The sequence below is a fragment of the Cebus imitator genome, unplaced genomic scaffold, assembly GCF_001604975.1.
Source record: "Cebus imitator isolate Cc_AM_T3 unplaced genomic scaffold, Cebus_imitator-1.0 Scaffold32, whole genome shotgun sequence".
In the NCBI taxonomy this organism is placed as follows: domain Eukaryota; kingdom Metazoa; phylum Chordata; class Mammalia; order Primates; family Cebidae; genus Cebus; species Cebus imitator.
In genome coordinates, this window is record NW_016107347.1 from 4,082,447 (window position 1) to 4,103,066 (window position 20,620).

Here is a 20,620-nt window from a genome sequence, read left to right on the forward strand (position 1 = left end):
CAATATAATGCTCTCCTAGAGTCTGCTAAGCCCTCGTCCTCACCCAAGGCACCCGTAAGAAATGACACTGTGTCCTGTTTCTTGCACTTCCCCAGCCTGGCCATCAGCCTCCTGCCACTCACTCAACTCTGGCTCCTAGCCACGAGTAAGAAGTGCCTGTAGGTATCTCCCCAGAGGCCTGAACTACTGAAATTTCTAGTCTTCACGATTTAGGTAGCTTTCTGAGTCTTTGGGTAATGTGCACACATTTTGAAAGCAGCCCTTTCCTAATAGCTTCCAATATAAGGTGATCCTGGCGGACGGCAGAAAACACACACCATACTGTTTTCAATCAAAAATCCCAAAATGAACGGGCTTCCCACATAGGTAGATGGTAAATCAGCATTCCTCTAAAAACGTGTCTGCCTACATAAAAAAGAGAAATTGTTCGGAAACGAGAACGCACCATAAAGGTAGGCCCAGAGAGGAAGCAGAACCAAACGCACCATGAAGCTTAAATAGTCACCCAGCTGTGCCCCGGTGAGCACCACAGAGACCCTTTCAAGGCACGTACCATCTACATTGTAGACTTTCAGCCCGGCCATGTGTTTGGCTGCTCGGAATTTGGAGGCTGTTAGGAGGTTCGGGTTAGAGATGGTGAAATCTTTGTAGTAATTCTCTAGGACCACCAATGCTGCTCGCTGGATACTGAGAAAAAAAAAACAAAAACAAAATTAATGCAAAGCTTTTTCACTGAATAAGCAGGTCCTAAAAGAAAAATCCTCTTTTGGAGTCAGGTAAAGGGGCAAAAGATCAGAGATGGCCTCATACAGAAGCCAGCTAGGTCCCATCACACCTCTGCCTCCAGAATAAGAACTTAAAGCTGGAACTCAGCCCCCTGGTCGAGTGGCTTCTGTGCCCTCTTCTGGATCCCTGCTTAGCTGCATCCCATCTAGCCCTTTGTTGAAAGAGGAAGAAGTTGTAACTCGTAACTTACATTTAACTTTATGCACATAAAAACTTTTTTGTATTTTTTCTCAGTTTACAAAAGAAGACACTGAGGACCCCCAAAGGACAAGAGACTTACTGATGGTTGCAGAGCTAATGAGTGAAGAACAAAGTCTAGATTCAGGTTTCTCAGGTCCTGTTTCAGGGTTTTGTCCCCTAGGCCTCGGTGCCCCTGTGAATAAGGAATCCTGGAACTCACTTTTAAAAAAAAAAAAAAAACCAAGGTTTCACCATGTTGGTCAGGAGAGTCTTGAACTTCTGACCTCAAGTGATCGGCCTGCCTTGGTCTCCCAAAGCGCTAGGATTACAGGCCTGAGCCACCGCACCCAGTCTGGAACTTAGGTTATATACAGACCAGAACAACTGCAGCCATCCAGGGCAGAGTGAACTTAAGAGGGCCTCTACTGAGACCATTCCACCTTTCTGGGTCCCTCTGCCCCTTGGACTACTATCTCTAGCCTTTGGCAGAGGGGTACAAAGGTGACTATCCATGTCCCGATGTTCTTGGTCTCCAACCTATCCCCTGCTTGGTCCTCAGAGAGCAGCAGGGGAGCAAAGAACAGGTACCCCACCAAGCGGGAGACAGGATGCGAGAGGGCACCTATAACAGGAAAGGAGCATAGGTGGCCAGAGAATATGCTCATGGTCTACAGTGCAGGACACTCGCCACTTTGAAGAACAACTTGCAATGACACAGCAAGAGTCTGCACATATCTGATTCTCACTGAACCCTCACAATCATTCGACGTAAGAAAACTGAGGCTCAAAAGTCTACGGCCTGCACAACAGCATGTGCTGAATCAATAGGAGAGCTGGAACTCTGATATGATTTACAAACCGCCACCTCGGGCTTCCCGGTACCACGTGGCCTCTGTGTAATAGCATACGTGCTGACATCTCCAAACACCACCATGTTAAGTACCACAGATATATTTTTATCTTGCCCTTTAGGTTTTCCTTTTCTAGTACCTTGCTAAGCAGATCGGCTTACAAGGATTATCTGCAGTAGCCGGAGCACCAGGATGGAACTCCCTTTGATTCCTGGATGACCACACTGTGTTCCAGCACTCACAGGGTGGCTCAGGGATCTCCACTTCACACTAAGACAAGGGTGCTCCTAACCTATCCACTGGAATCCTGTCTGCCCGCCCCTTCGGTTCCCCTTGGAGCTCTGCTTCAAGACTTTAACAGAGTCGAATCTGGAGGCCAGGCAGCTAACTTGCTTAAGAGCAGAGTCATGGCAAAGCTTTCAGAGTTCTGTCCCCAAAAGTGCCTGCATTCAGTTGGTACTTAATATTGTCCTAGATAATGTACAGTCATGTGAGGCTGGGGAACGCTATCAGGGGAAATCTGGTGAGACCAACATTGCATAATGGAAGTCTACCTAAGACTCCTAAAAGCAAATCCACATTTCGAAAGTTCTGATCATTCAATCACTCAGTTGCTCACTGTCATTCCACATTTGAGTGCCTGTGTCTGCAAAGCCCTGGGAATACCAAGATAGACAGAAGGAGCTCCTCCTTAGCCGGTACGTGGAGCATGAACCCCATCATGGTGAGTGTGCTCTCCTGCTGGAACATGTGGGGCTGAGTAACTACAGAGAAGAGCTTCTGGCTGCCTGGGACAGGGTGGGGTGCAAGAGCAGCCTGCTGAGTAGGTGGCCTTGCGTGGAGGTTTGTGTCACAAGAGCTCTTCCTGCAGAAGATCCCTCTGCTTGCCCTGAAGGTCTCACCTGGCAATCTCCAAGTCAGTGTGGCCCCAACCCCGTCCCTGCCCTCTATCCATGGCATTCTCCAGAAAGGGGCAAGTGTTTCTTTATCTCTACCCCATCCAGAGATTCATCGCAAGCCTCTCCCTGAACAGACACACATACACACGCACACACACACACACGCACACGCGCACACACATTCACATACACTCCCTGGTGTGCAAGTGTTTCTTTATTCCTGCCTTATCCAGAGATTTATCACAGCCCTCTCCCTGATCTCACACACACACACATACACTCTCTCTCTCTCTGTCTCTCTCCCTCTCTCTCTCTCTCTGTCTCTCTCCCTGGTGTGCCTAGCCCAGCTCCCACCCCTGTGCATGTCTTTTCCAGAGTGTCTGGGCTTTAAACCCACATCATCCCCACTCCTCCACTGATACAGAAACATCTCTAGGCTCCTGGATTCCAACAGAAAAGTATTACCTTGATCTAAATTTAAAAATTAGAAGGCAATTATCAGAAGTTCTCCTTAGAACCATCTTCAACTCAAAACCGTCTTGTGGTTGCTGAGTTTTGCTTTTCTATTCAGCTGCAAGGAAGGGCCAAGGGAATCCCAGTAATTCAGCCTGGGCCGGTGAGGGGATGTCTGGGTTGCAGCCTCCTGGCTGTGTCTCAGCCCTCCACCCTGTGAGTGTGATGCACTGCCCAGGGCAGTGGTTTCTGTCCCCATTAGGGCTCCCAGCCCACCGCCTTCCAGCCTGGGGCTCAGCGGATGCTCTCCAATGGGCCGAATCCACAGCCCACCTGGCAGTCCCCCGCAGAGCAAAGCCCTGGGGTCCCAGGAAGTGCCCAGGGTGGAGGTGGGTACTGGGGGATGCCAGCCCTGGGTGTCACAGGCATGGCTCTCATAGTCCTCCCAAGGAGTGAGAGCCTTTGCTCAAAAATACCAAACAAGGGGAAAGGGCAAGCATCCTGCACTCCCTCCGGCTTTGCCCTCTCAGAGCCACGACGGGATGACTCAGCCTGCCGCAGGTCTGGCCAGCCCCCAGGCTGAGAAGCCAACGCTGGAGCTGAAGGGATCTCACGATAAACACTTCCAAAAGTGTGCGCACTCTCACCTACAGAGGGCGGTCTTTCTGATGCTCAATAAATCTAGCAATATTAGGGAATGAGAATTTCCAGGTAACTAAATAAACACATAACTCAAGTGCACAACTTAAAATGGTTGTGACCTTTTGGGATAAAATCCAATATGCCTTTTTATTTTTATTTTTTTTGAAACAGAGTCTTACTCTATCACCCAGGCTAGAGTGCAGTGGCACAATCTCAGCTCACTGCGACCTCCGTCTCCTAGCTTCAAGAGATTCTCCTGCCTCAGTCTCCCAAATAGCTGGGACTACAGGCATGAGCCACCACACCTGGCTAATTTTTGTATTTTTAGTAGAGACGGGCCCTCACCGTGTAGCCTAGGCTGGTCTTGAACTCCTGAGCTCAAGTGATCTGCCTGCCTTGGCCTCCCAAAGTTCTGGGACTACAGGTGTGAGCCACTGCACCCTACCTTTCTTCATGTTTTTGAAGACAGTAAGCTCTGTGATAGATGAATTAAGTCTTCTTGATGACTCTGGATGATGATTACACATCTTAACACTGAGCTGTGCCACGTACATAACGCGGTAAACACACCAGGTTCCATCAGGAGGCGGAGGCCATCTGTCCCCACTCTGTCCCAGGCTTCAGCAAGTGTGAATAGGAGAGGCTATTTTGTTTACTGTGATCTCCCTCACTACTGGCTATCGGTCATTCCTAATTACTATGCCATGGCCTCAGTCATAGTCCCAGGAGGCCAGGATGCAGGGCCCAGCATTCCCCCGTCCCGATTCCTCTGCATCCTCCAAATACGGAAGGAACCACAAGGCTGACACAGGGCTGGCTTCTCTCAGGAAGGCTTTTCTAACTCTCCAGTCCTTGATCTGTCCCTAAACTTGCAGCATCAACAGTGGTGACACATGACTTGTGATGTCTTCAAGGGAGTCACGCAAGCTGGTCTTGCCCCTTCAGCAAGCTCACCTATGCAAGTCCCTGACACATAAAGGACACGTCCTTTGGTTCCTCCATGGGTATATAATATTCGCTGGCTTATCTGTTCATGCAATCTTAGAATTCCCGTAAGTCTAAGATCAGTCCTGAATATGTATTTCATAAAATCATGGAATTTCAGAGACAAAAAGGGCCCCAGAGATGAACAGAAGTAAATCCTTCTACAAATCCCAATCTCTAGACCAGACAATCTTGGATAAAGGTGGGAGGCAAGAAAAATCAAGTTGGTTAGAAACCTGCCCCCTCTGTTACCACCATTACATTCAGAGAGAAAAGGCAGTAGCTTGACTGAACAGGAACCCTGTACTCCGGTCGGGGGAGCCTTAAGTACAGGCTGTGGACTCAGCCCCCTCAGAAACCTACGGCAAGGAGCATTTTCGCAAGATAGAGGACTCTGAGCTCGACTGATGCTGCATGCCAACATTCCTGCCTAGTCACAACCCAGGGAAAGAAATACCCTCTCCCAGACCACATATGTTTGTGGAAAACAGCTCATGAAGGTATGCCTAGTTCTGCTTGAGAAATAAATGTGCTTGAGACCTATGCATAAAGACCTCCTCAGCAGGCTTGGGTCTAGGCTGGCCCAAACGTGAACTCCTGGGAAGGAGGGCACACAAACCTCTGAGGGAATCTGACAGCTACATTTTAATTTAAAACTCTCTGCTGACCACATTGCCTACTGGCCTATTTTCTTTGCAGGACAAAGAGGATGGAATGAGAAATGCTGTGGTCTTTTGTGCCTAATCAACCACAAAAGCACTTCCAGCGTTGTTGACAACTGTTCTGTGACTGCCATGGCAACGGAGAAGAGGGGCTTGCCCTTGGGCGACATTTCTTAAACAGACCTGGAAAGATGCAACTCCAAACACAGTTCACATTTTAATGCACGAAAATCTGAAAGATGTATTTTTAAAAGATAAATTCTGAAGAAGAAAACACAAACCAAATTACCGGCCTGCATATCCAGACCATCCACTGCCTCCCCACGCTCTGTGCATGCTAGAGTCTGCGCAGAGGCCGTGGGCGGAGGCACGCACAGTGCAGCTGCTGCAGATCCTGGCCCCAGCGAACATGACTCCTGGCTCTCTCACTCGTTCATTCACCTTAAACAAACCGGTCACTTCCCCAAACCTCAGACGCTTCATCTGCAGGATGGGAAGAACAGCACCGAAAACCCTGCTCTGCCATGATAAGTGGGCTCCAAAAAACTCAGTGGCATAAAATGTCTCACTGAAAGGCTAATGAAGGGACTGGTGCAGGCCGCCACTGGGAACCTCCAGCAGCAGCCTGTGAGATCCAAGGGTACCAGGTGCTGGCTGAGGTCGGCATCACCCCAAGGCATGTTAAGTCTCATAAGCTGAACGATACACTGGGATGATTCTGCATCCTAAGACATTGTGAGACTTCAAAGCTAGCTGGCATTTAGACCAGGAAAAATCCTGGAGACTTGGGAGTTTGCCCTCCACTTTCCTGCTTCCTGAGGAGGAGAAGCCTACCTGGCTTAGGTCTATGCTTAAGATGAAATAAGGTAACACATTCTGAAGTGGTTGGCTCAAAGTCAATAGCTCATCAACGGTAGCTACCATGAGCTTTACGGCCACCTATGTTGAGGAGGCCAACTTGATCCCACATGCTCCTGTACCAAGCTCACCCCAGAGGCTCATCATGAGGGTACTGCCGTGGGGAATGAGCCAAGATTGGTCCACTCTGCACAGTTTTTCTTAGGGACTGGGGCCAGAAAATTATGCTGCTCTTTGTTTTTAGGCAGTACTTTGTGCCAACTCTCAGCCTCCTGAAAATCAAACCTACCTATAAGGGAGGCATCCACTGTAGACGGAGTATTGGGTTCCAGAGGGTCTAGATTCCTGCTACCTACCCTGTAATCCTGTATAAGTCATTTTCTCTTTCTTGGCCTTTTTCTTGGCCTTTGATGGAGAGATAATACCAACTACTGCATGTGGTTGTTGAGAAGAGCAAATGAAATAATGACAGTGAGGGTGTTTATAAACTAAAAAGCACTATACAAACACAAAATATTATCACATTACTAATAATGAGCATGAGCATTTTGCAGTACAGATGGGGTTGGCTGGTGGCTAGAATATACATATAGCCCCTGGGCAAAAAAGCATAACCCAACTTCCACTTATACTGAATCTTAAAATTTTAGAAATGGAAGGAACCTTAGTGTTCACCCAAGCAGAGATTCAAGAATCAGAGAACTCAACAGTCCATCAGTCCAATCTCCCAATCCATATGTCAATTAGTTTTTTTTTTTTTTAAATTTATTTATTTTAATTTATTTATTTAGAGACGGAGTCTCACTATGTCACCCAAGTTGGAGTCCAGTGGTGCAATCTCAGCTCACTGCAACCTCTGCCTCCCAGGTCCAAGCAATTCTCCTGCCTCAGCCTCCTGAGTAGCTGGAATTACAGGCACACGACACAATGCCTGGCTGATTTTTGTATTTTTAGTACAGACGGGGTCTCACCATGTTGGCCGGATTGGTCTTGCACTTCTGACCTCAGGTGATCCACCTGCCTCAGCCTTCCAAATTGGTATTGCACCAATTTTTATTTTTATTTTTGAGACAGAGTCTCCTCTGTCACCCAGGATGAAGTGCAGTGGTGTGATCTCAGCTAACTGCAACCTCTGCTCCCCAGGTTCAAGCGATTCTCGCACCTCAGCCTCCTGAGTAGCTGGGACTACAGACACATGCCACCACGCCTGGCTAATTTTCTGTGTTTTAGTAGAGACAGGGTTTCACTATGTTGGCCAGGCTGTTCTCAAACTTCTGGCATCACGTTATATGCCCATTTCAGGCTACCAGAGTTCTGGGATTACAGGCATGAGACACTGCACCTGGCATCCATATACCAGATCTTTTTATAAGCTCCCAGATGACATCCAGGCCTTGCTTGAAAAGAAAGTTAATTTTCACACTGAAATGGCCTTTCAGTTCTACCACTCATTCCCCCACTGCTTTGTTCTGAACCGAAGTCCCTCTTTTTTGTGAAAGCCTATTAGACACTTGAAGGAAACAACTGTGGCCATAAACCACCTGCTTTTTAACTCCCTTATTTTGTAGCTAAAGGAACCAAAGCCCAAAAAAATGTGTGCACACATGGATACATACACACAGATGTAGACACGGTCCCTTCCATTTCCCATTCGTTGACCCTCCCTTGGACTTGACTGTGGCTTCTGCAATTAAACTTGTGCTCTTCCATGTTATGAAAATTGGAAATTAACATTGAGCTTTAGAGCTCATCCAGGCTGATGCCCTCACACTTCATGGCCTGCAACTTCTCCCTGAGCAGGGAGAAGGGATGAAGACATGCCTTGTGGACAAGTCCTTTTCAGTTTAGCCACATCTTTTCAAATATTAATTCGATCCCTTTATCTAGGACAACAGAAACAGCTTTCTTCACGTGTGGACAATGTCAAAGGACTTCCTGTATGCTAATTCCCCACATATATGCCAGGTCATTCTTCTCATTACCTAGGTACGTGCTGACAGAAAAAGCACTAAAATGTTTTCTCGTTAGAGTAAAATCTGCAAAGACCTCCTTTTAGGGCACACAGTCATTAACCTGAAAACCAGCTAAGGGTGCTGACATTCAGAAAAATCTTAATAACTAGCCTCTCCATCACAAGCAGTTATAAATTATGAACGCCTGCTAAGTCCCTAGTACCGAGACCCGGATGTAAACGAAATCTTCAAGGTGCTTACACTCTAATAGGTGTAAGCACCACCCAAACAATAAGTATAGTCAAGTGACCCAGAGACCATGACAGAACATGTACACGACGAGAAGGGGGATGGTGTTCCCGCCAGGGATCCACAGTGGGGGCAAAGCTGGGTTGCTAAGTCTTACAGGATGAATGATGGTCACACCATGGACAACAGGCTGTAAAGCAAATTCCAGGCAGAGAAAGCAGTGTGAGCAGAAACAGGCTGGTGTTAATCTTCCCAAACATCCACAATAGAGCAACGAGGTCAGTGTTCAGTCACAAGACAGCACAGCTTGGAGAAACCCATGTGGCAAATAGTATCTCCCAAAATCTGTGTCTACCCAGAACTTCAGAATGTGACCTTATTTGGAAAGAGGATCTTTGCAGATGTTATGTTTAGTTAAGTAACATCATTCTGGTATCCCTATAAGAAAAGAGGTGGCCAGGCACAGTGGCTGATGCTTGAAATCCAGCACTTTGGGAAGCCAAAGTGGGCAGATCATTTGAGGTCAGAAGTTTGAGAGCAGCCTGACTAACATGGTAAAAGCCCATCTCTACTAAAATACAAAAATTAGCTGGGTGTGGTGGCGTGCTCCTGTAATCCCAACTTCTCAGGAGGCTGAGGCAGGAGAATTGCTTGAACCCAGGAGGCAGAGGTTGCAATGAGCTGAGATCACGCCAATGCACTCCAGCCTGGGTGACAGAGTGAGACTCCGTCTCAGAAAAAAAAAAAAAAAAAAAAAAAAAGAGGACATACAGAGACCCACACAGAGAAGCTCATGTAATGATGGGGGCAGAAATTGGAGTGACACAGGTATAAACAAGGGAACATGAAGGATTGCCAGCAGCCACAAGAAACTAGGAAGAGGAAGGATGAATTCCTCTCCTGAGCCTTTGCAGGGAGTACGGCCGTGCTGACATCTAGATTTTGTACTCTCTGAGAAACAGAACTTTTAAGCCACCCAGTTTGTGCCATACTGTTACTTCAGCCTTACGAAATGAATGCACTTAAACTTAAGGAAGGAAAGGAGGAGACAGGTGAGGGGCGAGACTGGGCTGACGTCAATGGTAACGGAGGCTGCAGATGAGCGCAAAGGTGAGAGCAGGGGAGGAAGGAGGGTCGGTGGACAGGGACAGCCAAAGGAGGCCAGTTGTGAAGGCTGCCCAGGCACTACGGCCACTCACTGCCTACTTCTTAAGGTGTGCCTGCTCTGGTGGCTGCATTTTAGGGCCCAAACCTAGGTCTTTGAGAAAACTCTAAAATGCAGAGCCCCCAGTGCAAGCTGATTCAGCTGTCTGTGAAAACCTCCAACCAGGGTGCGATAGCTGATACTCTGAGTTTTACCCACCTGCTACCTCCCAGCAGAGTCCGTAAGAGCTAAATCTACCTGGAGGTGTGGGCTTCACTGCTCCCCACACTTGGGATAAATGACTTCAGTCTGACAGTCAGGACCATTTGTGGCAATATTTGTGTGAGTCCCAGAGAGGAGAATATAATTAGCCCCTGGACGCTGAATGCCACCGCCTTCACTGACAACCAGGCACATGAGTGTTTATATCTCCTGGCCCCTCTGCCTTTTAATTAAAATGTTTGTCTCACAGCTGCATTTGGGAAGTGAGCTTACACAAGTCCCATAGATAACAAGCAATGATCACTTTGGAACTTGAGAAGAACAAAGAGGGCAAAAACCGGAATTAGCTCGTGTTTACTGACAGGTCTGGGTTAAACTGCACAACAAAGGCCTGGACTTGGTTGGATTTTCAGGGCAGAAGAGGAGGGCCACAGGTTTCTGCCTGAGGTCTTGAGACACAGGAGGTGTCCCATCCCGCAAGGGGAAACAGATCGGAGGCTGTGTGTGGCTGCCGAGGCCCACGGGGAGGCTATTCCTCAGGCCACCAGGATTCACTCGTGCCCCGGGCCTGCTGGTGCCTCAGGTACACAAAAGCTTCAGCAGCCGAATTCTTTGAATCAATATTTGAAGGCTGGAAAGTGTGCCTGGCTTTTGCTTTGAAATTCAAGCTGTGGACAAGCTCTGGAGGGTACCCCTGCTGAAAGAGCAAGCAGATCAGCAGCCTAAGCTATCTAATCCCAGAGCGCCAAGGAGGTGGATTCAGCAGGACTTGGGAATCAAGAATGACCTCCAAAGTGCAGTGTGGGAGACACCCAGAGCACTTCTCCTTGAGTCCCTAATAATACAAATAAAACTACACCCAGAGCAAGCCCAGAGGACACCATTCTCTATCAACACTGGGAGAAGTTTGTGACAACCAGAAGTAGCTAACAGCTCATGCAATGACCTGGTTCTTCTGGTCTCAGCAACAAAGCAATACCAGGTTGTCAACATGTGCACCCCTCCTGGGCTTAACACCATGATCCAGCGGCAGTTCTGAGTGCAGAGACACACTGCCGGTCTCCTCCTGAGCGGCTGAGCCAGTTATGGCTGGAGCCCTCTGGCTGCCTTCCCCACAGCACAGAGATGCTGGCTGACATCCCCCACCGGGGCACCTAGGACACACACTTCCCTCCAAGTGAGAGGCTTGGCTCTGCCACAGTCTGCCTGGGGAGCATGCAGCCCTGCTTGTAGGCCATGGTACAGACCTTGCCACGCTGCCTCTTCCTTGCACGGTCCAACCTGCACTGCGCCTCCCCTGCCTGGGAAGAGAACTCTGCTCTCTCTGCGTCTTAAATTACAGTGATGAATCACATCAAGATAAACAGCAGAGGCATGGGGATCAAAGAAAGTGGCCTGCTTGGGGTGCTCTAAGAAGCAGATTTAGATAACAGATTCGAAAACCTCCACCCAACCCAGGATGCTGACTGCCTTGCCTTTCTCGTGGGTAAGCAGGAAGGAGCACACCATGAAAAGTCTTGTGTCTGAGGCTCCTGGCCTGCCCAAGTGGATCCTGGCTCCCCAAAACTCAGGCCGGAGCAGAGCTGAGTGGTGGCTTTGCAGCCAGGGAACGGAGGCTGCAGGCTGTTCACCCTCCTGAACGCTGGCACACCACCGCTTTCACGCTGTGTCAAGTCACACCCAGCCACTCACAGTGAGTGGGGAGAACGCGGGGCTGGCCTGCAGCATGAATCCTCCAGAAAAACCAACAGCACAGCATTCAGGGAGTGTGACCCATCTCCCAGGGGTCAGGGGCCCTCAGGAGACCATCAAAACCAGCTTCACCTTCGCCAGCTCCTTCCCCCGTGAGTCTTCTGGGCCTCGGCGCAAGGCTGTGGGCAGACGCCGTGCAAGGGAAGCCATCCCAGCTGTAGCCACTGGCAGCAGGCAGCTGAATAAACACAGGGCTTCAGTGTGCAGCACCTTACACTCTCATTAAAGCCACTTTTAACAGGCACCACAGCACCAAACCACAAACGGCAGCTCCACTCCCGCCTTCAAAATTCTCCCACAGCAAAGCATGGCCTGAGCAAAACCCTCCACACTCTGGGTTTTAGCCCTTGCTTGTTCTTGGCCTTTGCTTTGCTATGGAGTGGGGCTGAGGACTAGTAAAATATCTTTATTAAAGAGTAGTTACAGGAGTACAAAAACACACATTTCTAAAAATGAGATGATATATGAACCCACGATCGTAGTAACATGAGCCAAAACATCTGACGGTCATGTAAGAATTTTCCCAACATTGCAGCCACCGGCTCTGGGCTCTCGGAGACCATTGGTGCTCCTTGTGAACACGGGATGGAGGGCGTGGTCCAGCATGAGAGCCCTGCCTACCAGCAATGTAATCACTGGCTTGGACATTACTTGACCCAGAATCACAAGCCGAAGACTTCAAAAGGAGCTAGAAATATCCTGGAATTACTGGAGTAACTTTAACCTCCCTAGAAGACTCTACCTTCATCACTTAAAACTAGAAACCAAAGTGTAATCCAGGGAAGCGAGGCCTCGTGCAAGCTGGGAGGATGCATGCCTAAGCTGGAGAGGGGGTAAGATGAGCTCCACTTCAATAGCTCAAAAGTTTCCAGTGTATGTAATATTCCTGTCTCAGCTCAGGCTGCTGTATCAAAATGCTATAGACTAGGTAGCTTAAACAACAGAAGCCTATTTTCTCACAGTTCTGGGGTTTAGGGGTCTAAGATCAAGGCTCCAGCCAATCTGGTTCCTGTGAGGGCTCCACAGATGGCCACCTTCTTCCTGTGGCCTCACAAAGCCTTTTCTAAGGGTGTGTGCAGAGAGGGAGCAAGCTCTCTGGTATCTGTTCTCATAAGGACACCAGTCCTATGGGATCACAGTGCCCCATATGGTGACTACATTTAACCTCAGTTACTTCCTTTGAAGTTCCATCTCCAAATACACCACACTGGAGGTTAAGGCTTCCACATATGAATTTGGGGGAAGTACAAACGTTCCGTCTATAACACTTTTTTGAATATAATCACAATAGATAATGTGACAATCATAAACTTGCACCGCTTGAAAAGCAATCCAAGGATCATTTCTTCTAAACCACATGTGGTTCTGTGATTGATTAGTTACCGCATCTTTCATTAAAAGGTCTGTATTAGTCCATTTTTATGCTGCTGATAAAGGCATACCCAAGGCTGGGTAATTTACACAGAAAAAGGTTTAATGGACTCACAGTTCCACATGGCTGGGGAGGCCTCACAATCACGGCAGAAGGCAAAACGCGGCGGGAAAGAGAGAGAGTCAAGCGAAAGGGGAAACCCTTATAAAACCATCAAATCTTGAGACTTATTCACTACCACAAGAACAGTATGGGGGAAACTGCCCCCGTGATTCAATTATCCCCCATTGAGTCCCTCCCACAACATGTGGGAATTTTGGGAGCTACAGGTCAAGATGAGATTCAGGCAGGACACAGCCAAACTATATCAAGGTCCATGGTCAGTGTCGATTTACAGGCTACTCTTTCTCAGTCTCAATGAATGAAACATTTTTGACCCTGAAGCTTAAAAACCCAAACAGTTAAAACCTGCTGGCTGAATTAGGTACAATGGAGCTTCAGCAATACAAATATCCTACAGAATGGGCCGCTGTGGAAACTTTCCCAGAGTGCTGAGTCTTATCTGCTTTTGTGGTTTTTAAGTCTCTCTCCTTGTTGATGACTACCAGCTATCATTTTTCATTGATTTTCATACGCCTCCTTAAAGCAACTCTTTTTCCCCTCAAAATATGTTACTTCTGGACTTTTTAAGGTACAGAAATCAATAATTAAATTTGTTAGAACTATATGCAAAATAAGAATAAACAGACTCTGAGAATGACAGCCTAAGGTGGTTGTGGGAATCTGCTACGTTGAACTCAACAACCTAGTAGTCTCTGTCTTGTGTCGTCTTCTCTCCTTAAACATGGGATAGGGCTGTGGCTTGCTTTCACCAAGAGAATGCAGTAGAAATAATACTGGGCCAATTCCAGGCCCAGACCTTAAAAGGCCCGGGAGCTTCTGCTTTTGTGCTCCTGGGAGCCCTGAGCTGCCATTTAAGGAATCTAGCAACCCTAATAAAGAAGCGACAAGGAGAGGCCGCTAGAAGGAGGGGAGAATACACAGAAGAAAGTCAGCCTTGGCTCACTTGTCATGTGAGTATAATCACACAGGACCGTGGGCAGGATCAGCTAAAGAACCTCCTGGCTGAGCCCAATCCATGCTGCAGAATTGTGAGAAATACCGAATTGGTTGTTTTAAGCTACTAAGTGGTGGGGGAGTTGTTACACAACAACAGATAAAAGATGTTTTCTTTGAGACATGTGAAGTACAGGAGGTTAAAAAGGTCTGACCAAAGGCTCAAACCTACTGCTATGACTTTCAGGACCAGACTTTGTCAACTGAGTGAATAAAACAACCAGGGAGCTAAGGAATGAATCTCAGAGTACGAGCCATCTTGACAATCCTCCACATTCTCTGTTCCAGCTCTAAGCTCTGTGTTAAATGAAATACGATAATGTATACAAAAACAGCTAGTACACAGGCTGGCACATGGGAAACACTCAAAAAATGCTTCCGGATTTGTTCATCTGTTCCTAAAGCAGTGATGTGAACATGAACCTATCTCTTCAGGGTAGTAATAGTGAAATGGGTAAGATCATTCTGGAACCAGAGAGCCTAGGCTCAAATCCTGGATCCCACAATTACAGAGCGTGGGGCCTTGGACTTACTCAACTCTCCTGCGCCTCAGCCTGCTCATCTGAAAAGGAGGTTACCAGAACCTACCACCTCACATTACTGTTGTGAAAATTGAGTTGCATGTTAAAAGACTAGAAGGTACCTGGCACCCAGTAAAGACTATGTTATTGTTTATTGTTAAGCTTTTCTTTATTTGTCTCTGCTGTTCTACCATTTCACATTCAACCAGTCAATTACACTTGTGTCTGTGCACCAATATTCACAGTATTTCCCTTTAGAGATTTCAGAACCAAGAAATTATTGAGATAATTGAATGCCATTTTTTAGTCTCTATTCAGTTTCTATTCTTCCGGGTTTCTCCTCAAATAAAGGAATATCAAAAGAAATTAGTCTCTGGTAAAATCCTGGAAAAGCTAGCAACTTATTGTGAGAACGGGGCCAACAAAAGTGACAAGCAAGGTGTGTATGGAAAATCACAAAGCGACCATGTGAGACTCCAGGATGCTACAGAGTGTGGTGGGGTAAGGGGCGTGATGCTCAGGAAGGTGCTGGTCCCCTGTGACCTTGAGCAGTCCCGTACTCTAGGGCTTGGGAACCTCAACTGTAAAAGGGGACACCTTGATTCCACCTGCTCTGATCTCTGACAGGGCAGCAAGGAGCGGTAAATGAGTCCACACCTATGAAAAGCTTTCTGTAACTCCTAGGGCACTGGGCGGAGGTTAGGAAGCATCTCAATCTATTTACAGTATCTTACTTTCTGCAACAACTTTTTTATATTTTTGAAAGTTTTCAAATAAGCCCCAAACCTCATTCCTTCCAACAAGCAGGGCCACCAGCAAGTGCCTTTGATGAACTAACGAGAACCCTATTTTCTTTAAGAAACTAAAGAGTAGGCATTCTTTTGACAACTCTCAAAAATAGTTCAGTCAATTCGATAAAATCATCTTTGAAAACATAAAAAAGAACTCACCATCGCTTGGCACGTAAGCCCGATAGGCTGCTACCATGCTGAAGGCTTTACATAAAGGGAGGGCCGACAGCCTGTGATTCTGCTGGGTCTGATGGAGACCTGCTACTCTGATCTCTGAAGCTCGCTTTGTCTATTCCCGCTCCCTCTTCCCTCCTGTCTGTTTCTACACTTTACAAAGGGCCTTAGAAGTTGTATTTCTGGCCCAGTAACTCTTCCAGCCACTGCTGGGTTCAGACCAGATTTAGCCCAAGGATCGGCGGGTGACCAGGCCCACACAATGCCAGGAGGAAAGGTGCCAAGCCTGCTCCAGCTCCGGCAGACTGGCTGTCACTTGGGCATCTGGCCCTGCCTGAAGGCTCCATTTGTCATTAAAGACGTCCCTCCTTCCCCAGCCATTCTTTCCACCCCCTAACCCAGGGTCTCCATGAGAGGGACAAAGGGGGCCTTATTAAAGGCAGGGAGAGGAGGAGAACCAATGGCCTTAAAGAGATGCTGAAGGGATGACACTGGGGACCACCTCAGAAAGCTCTCCCTAGGCCTGCTGGGCACTTGCCACCTTCCAGGTCTCCCCGGGGAGCTGGGGTGACTGACTTGAGTTTTTGAAAGCCTGGACAGTTGTTGGACACGGTGAGAACAGACTGAGAGGTTTGCAGCAAGCCTGGGAGCCAGACAGCACAGTCTGGCTTCTCCCATCCAGCTCTGCCCTGACCAGCAGAGCTGTGTGGTGAGAGGCGAGCGCTGCTGCTAATTACGTTTTCTGAACACGCCACGGGCACACTTTCCTCAGGCTGTTTGGTTTGTCCCCTCTCCACCCCCACTCAGATGCAGCATGCAGCTCAACCAGTCTTACAGGGAGGAGCAATGTGGGAGCCCACGGGGGGAAGTCAGGCCCACCACCCTGGATGACCTGCAGTAAGAAGACGCCCTGCCCTTTCCCACCTACACAGGTGGGGTTCACACCAACTAGGGCTGAGGACCAAAAAACAAACCGCCACAGACCTCACTCCTGGCCAGTGTCTTGGCTACTTACACATACAGAGTCCCAAATATCACTCCTCTCCACTGTGACCACCGCCGGATTTTTCTCCACCACTTTAACAGCAGCAAAACGTGTTCTGAGACAGACTGTCGCCTCCTCGGCTTTATTGCTGCCACAATCTGAAATTCCCTGTCCTCCTGTGTTCCTATCTCCTATTCCCCCAGGCCTGTTTCTGCACCTGTCCACCAGAGAGCGGTGCACTGGTCTCTGTCCAAGTGACTGTGAGCGCCACAGGTGTTGAGACAGAGTTCTGAAGGCAGCTGGCCTGGTGTGTCCGGGGCTCTGCACACAACAGATGTTTAACACAAATCCGCTGGTCATGCCCCAACACCAAACATGGGGAAGGAAATCCTTCTGAGATGAATATGCAGCGAAACAGTGACCTGCTTGTCTTTAGAGCCCTACAGGTGTCTGTGAAGGACTCAAAACACCAGACTTTTGATGCACAGACATGTGACTTGGACACCCGTTTCCACCAAGGGTCAGTTAGGGTAGCAGTAAACTTGAACAAGCCAAACCAGAGGAGTGAAGGATCGTACATGCCAACATGAAGACGGTTTGGCAGTGTGGCCTCACACCAAACACAGGCCAAGCCACCTCCCTGGAGCCCAGCCAAATCTATGACAAAGCCGATTGTTCTGATACTCACTAAGGTGTGCCCTTGCTGATCTTGGCTGCTCTGCCAGCTACACTATCACAGCAGTAATACTACAATGAACTAAGTGCCTACTCTGTGCCAAGCAGACTAAACACTTAAGCATATACTGCCTAGCGAGGCAGAGAGACTGGGAGAGGCAAAGGTTTTGAAGTCAGATATCCCAAGCTCTGCATTCACCCAGAGACCGTCTCAGTGCCAACTGTGTGCCATGCTCCATGCCAGGCACTGAGGATGTCATGAGGTGTAAGAGCAGCCCCTGGCCTCAGGGAGTTCATAGTCTGTGGAAGAAAACAAATGGAAAAATAGGCCACTAACTACAAAGTGAGAGATGCCATTATGAGGGCGTTTACTCAGCCCTGGCCTCATTTGAGTGAATCCTAAATGAGGCTAGCCATGTTTTTGTGCAAATTACTCAAATCCTCTAAACCCTAGTTTCTTCATCTGTGATGCGGGGATTAATAATACCTAGGTCACAGGGTTCTATGAAGACTAAATATACAATCTATATAAAGTACGTACCTTGAAGTAAATAAAATGATGGTAATCACTCTTATTTAACCATAAAATAATAAGATCTTATGTAGAGATTTAACGTATGACAACCCAACTGATTTCTAACTTTTTCTCGGGCATACAATTTTCAAAACACTCAAGGCTTACACATTTGGAGTCTCTAACCTGCACTTGATTCTTTATTGGAGGGTCCCTAGGATGACCATTTAATTCACTGCCCAAACCAGGCCTCTGAGAGTAGGAAAAAAAGGAACAATTAATGATTCCACTGGGACAACGTGGCAAACCAGATATCACATTTTGGACAAAAGGGAGCCGCTGGTCACTTTATCCACTGTCCATAGGCCAATTTCATTATCAAAGTAGGCAGCCATCACTATGCATCTCCTTTCTCCATCACTTTTGGGAGCTGCCAACAACTTTGAGAACAGGCCCAGCAAAACCTCAACCCGGGTGAGAGCCAGCAACCACCCCATGCCATCCAGAAGTCCAGAAGCTCAGTGAACATGGAGACGCCCCCTACGCTAGCATCTCCGCTTCCCAAACCAGAAAAGAGTCATTCCCTGGTCCTCGCACTTGGCATCTGTCACCACCCCTCATGTAATACAGAGCCGCTGTCTCCCAGCAAGGCGGCAGCTGTCCCTTCTTCCTCCTGGGTGCTGCCTCTTACCTCAGGTGTCCCAGGCTGTAGAAGCGGGACTCGCCGTCGGTGGAGCGGACTACCTGCAGCGTGAACATGGGCTGCAGCTGCCTGAGCTCCAGCAGGACGATGGCCAGGTAATGGATGAAGAGGAGGGCATCCACGAGGGAGACTGCATATTGCACAATGCCCTGGTAATTACGGTCCCGAGAGTCCAAAATGCGGACCCCGTAAAAAAGCCAATAGGAAACCACAAAGAGAAAGATGAGGACCAGCAAAAGGGCACGAAACACAAACACCCGTGGCATGTCAGCTCTCCGCTTGCGGAAAAAAAGTGCCCAGGTCCCTATAAGCAGAATGAGGAGTTTGAATGCCACAGAGATAAAGAGCCCCTCACAAATTGTGCCACAAGGCTCCAGCTCATCCCTCCACAGGATCGGAGGTAGCAGGATGAAGGCGATAGGGGTGAGGAAAACCAGAAGTCCAAGAAAGGAGGCGATGGTGAGGCCCAGGTAGCGTTTGCAATCCAGCCCCACGCTGTCCTCCATGTCCTTGCTGATCCTGGCAATGTCCTCTTGGGATATGCTGTGCTCCGAGGTGCCTGTGATGGCTGTGGTGGTCTCTCCCCAGTTGTCATCCTGGCGGGGAGAAGACAGTGAGGATGACACGAAGCAAGTCATTTGTAAAAGCTACAAAGAGCAGTGAACGTGCAGGGCCTGCCACAGCGACCCAGCCCTATTCACAAAGGCTTCCAGAAAATGAAAGCTTAACTCTTTAAATATTAGAACTTTTTAACTCAAACAATTTTCATTGAAATGTTCAAAATGTATGAGGTATCCACCTTTTCAAACAGAGAAAACATAATGTGATCTGTTTGGGTGATTCATTGACATAACATTGATCATCATCCCCTGTGCTGAAAAGCCTTGAGCGGGCTCTGAGGGCCTCGAGCTGTTTGCCCTGCAATGCGCAATCCAGGTGTTAGACTAATCTTGTGAGAGCTCATCTATAGAGATAAACCACCTGCATTTTCTTTCCAATTCACACTGGGTTATAAAGGCTTACTAAGTCCAACTTCTGGAGGTGGGAGTATTACTGCACCCTCCAGCAGCCCAGAAGAGCTAAGGGCATAGCAAAGGAACTCACACCACTACACAAACCCCAACTTACCTACAGCTAGGATCCACATTTTAAAATCTCCATATGATGTTCACAAGGCCCACTTAACAGGTATCAGTGTCAAGCACTGTTTAACAATATTTCTCATGCACCAATCTAAGCAAATCCAAGAATCCATTTATGGCCAGATTGGCTTAAAAATTCTTTCTAAAATGTGTTTTCATGACAAACTAAACATCAAGGGCAGAGAAATAACCAGGGTTACTATAATGTATCTTTTACTTTCCAGCTTCCTCTCTTTTTAAACTTCTAGGCAGTTGCTAGTTAGAGCAATTAGTCTATTCATTTAGCAAGATCCAGGTGACAGAATTTTAAAGGATTTTGGCGTTTAAAAACAACTGGCGATAATAATGCAGCAGTAAGAGGGCAACGCACTGAAAAGACACAGGGGCCAAAGGAGTTTTGTCTCAGAGACTCATATGTATCCTTTCACTTGGAAAAAACAGTCAGATGTAGTGACAAAGTAGGTGAAATTAGGACACCAACTTAGAAAAAGCTAGTTCAAGTTAGTAGCTAAATCAGCAAGATGGATATTGCTCATAACCAAATAATCCCAAATCTAGTAATAACCAAAAAAACATGACTTATGAAATGTATGGGCTATGGTAAGAAGTGGTGGTGGTGAAGGTCTCAATCCTATGAACCAATAATCCTTCAACTTGGAAAGTGAGACAGATCACACACACCTAATTCCTATTTAAGAAATTCCTATTTAAGATGATGGCCAGAGGCAGCCAGGACTCTCAGGCACTGCTGGTGGACGTGGACCATGACACAGTGCCTCTGGAAAACCACTTTGGCTATTTCATATAAATTTAAATATACGCTTAACTCTATGGCCCAGCAATTCCACTCTCAGGTTTTATCCAAAAATTAATAAAAACATACATCCGGCTAGGCGCAGTGGCTCAGGCCTGTAATCCTAGTACTTTGGGAGGCCAAGGTGGGCAAATCACCTGAGGTCAGGAGTTTGAGACCAGCCTGGCCAACATGATGAA

General features: G+C 47.7%; 1 protein-coding gene across 2 annotated transcripts in view; it reads right to left on the bottom strand.

Moving 5' to 3' along the window:
• Positions 1-20,620, bottom strand: part of VANGL1 (VANGL planar cell polarity protein 1) — a 55,302-nt gene that overhangs the window by 14,199 nt on the left and 20,483 nt on the right. For both annotated transcript variants that reach the window (XM_017524204.2, XM_037737000.1), the window contains 2 exons: positions 18,474-19,081; positions 554-687 (listed from right to left, as the gene is read on the bottom strand). In XM_017524204.2, the coding sequence (XP_017379693.1) occupies positions 554-687; positions 18,474-19,081 (742 nt within the window). The remainder of the gene's footprint in view (positions 1-553; positions 688-18,473; positions 19,082-20,620) is intronic.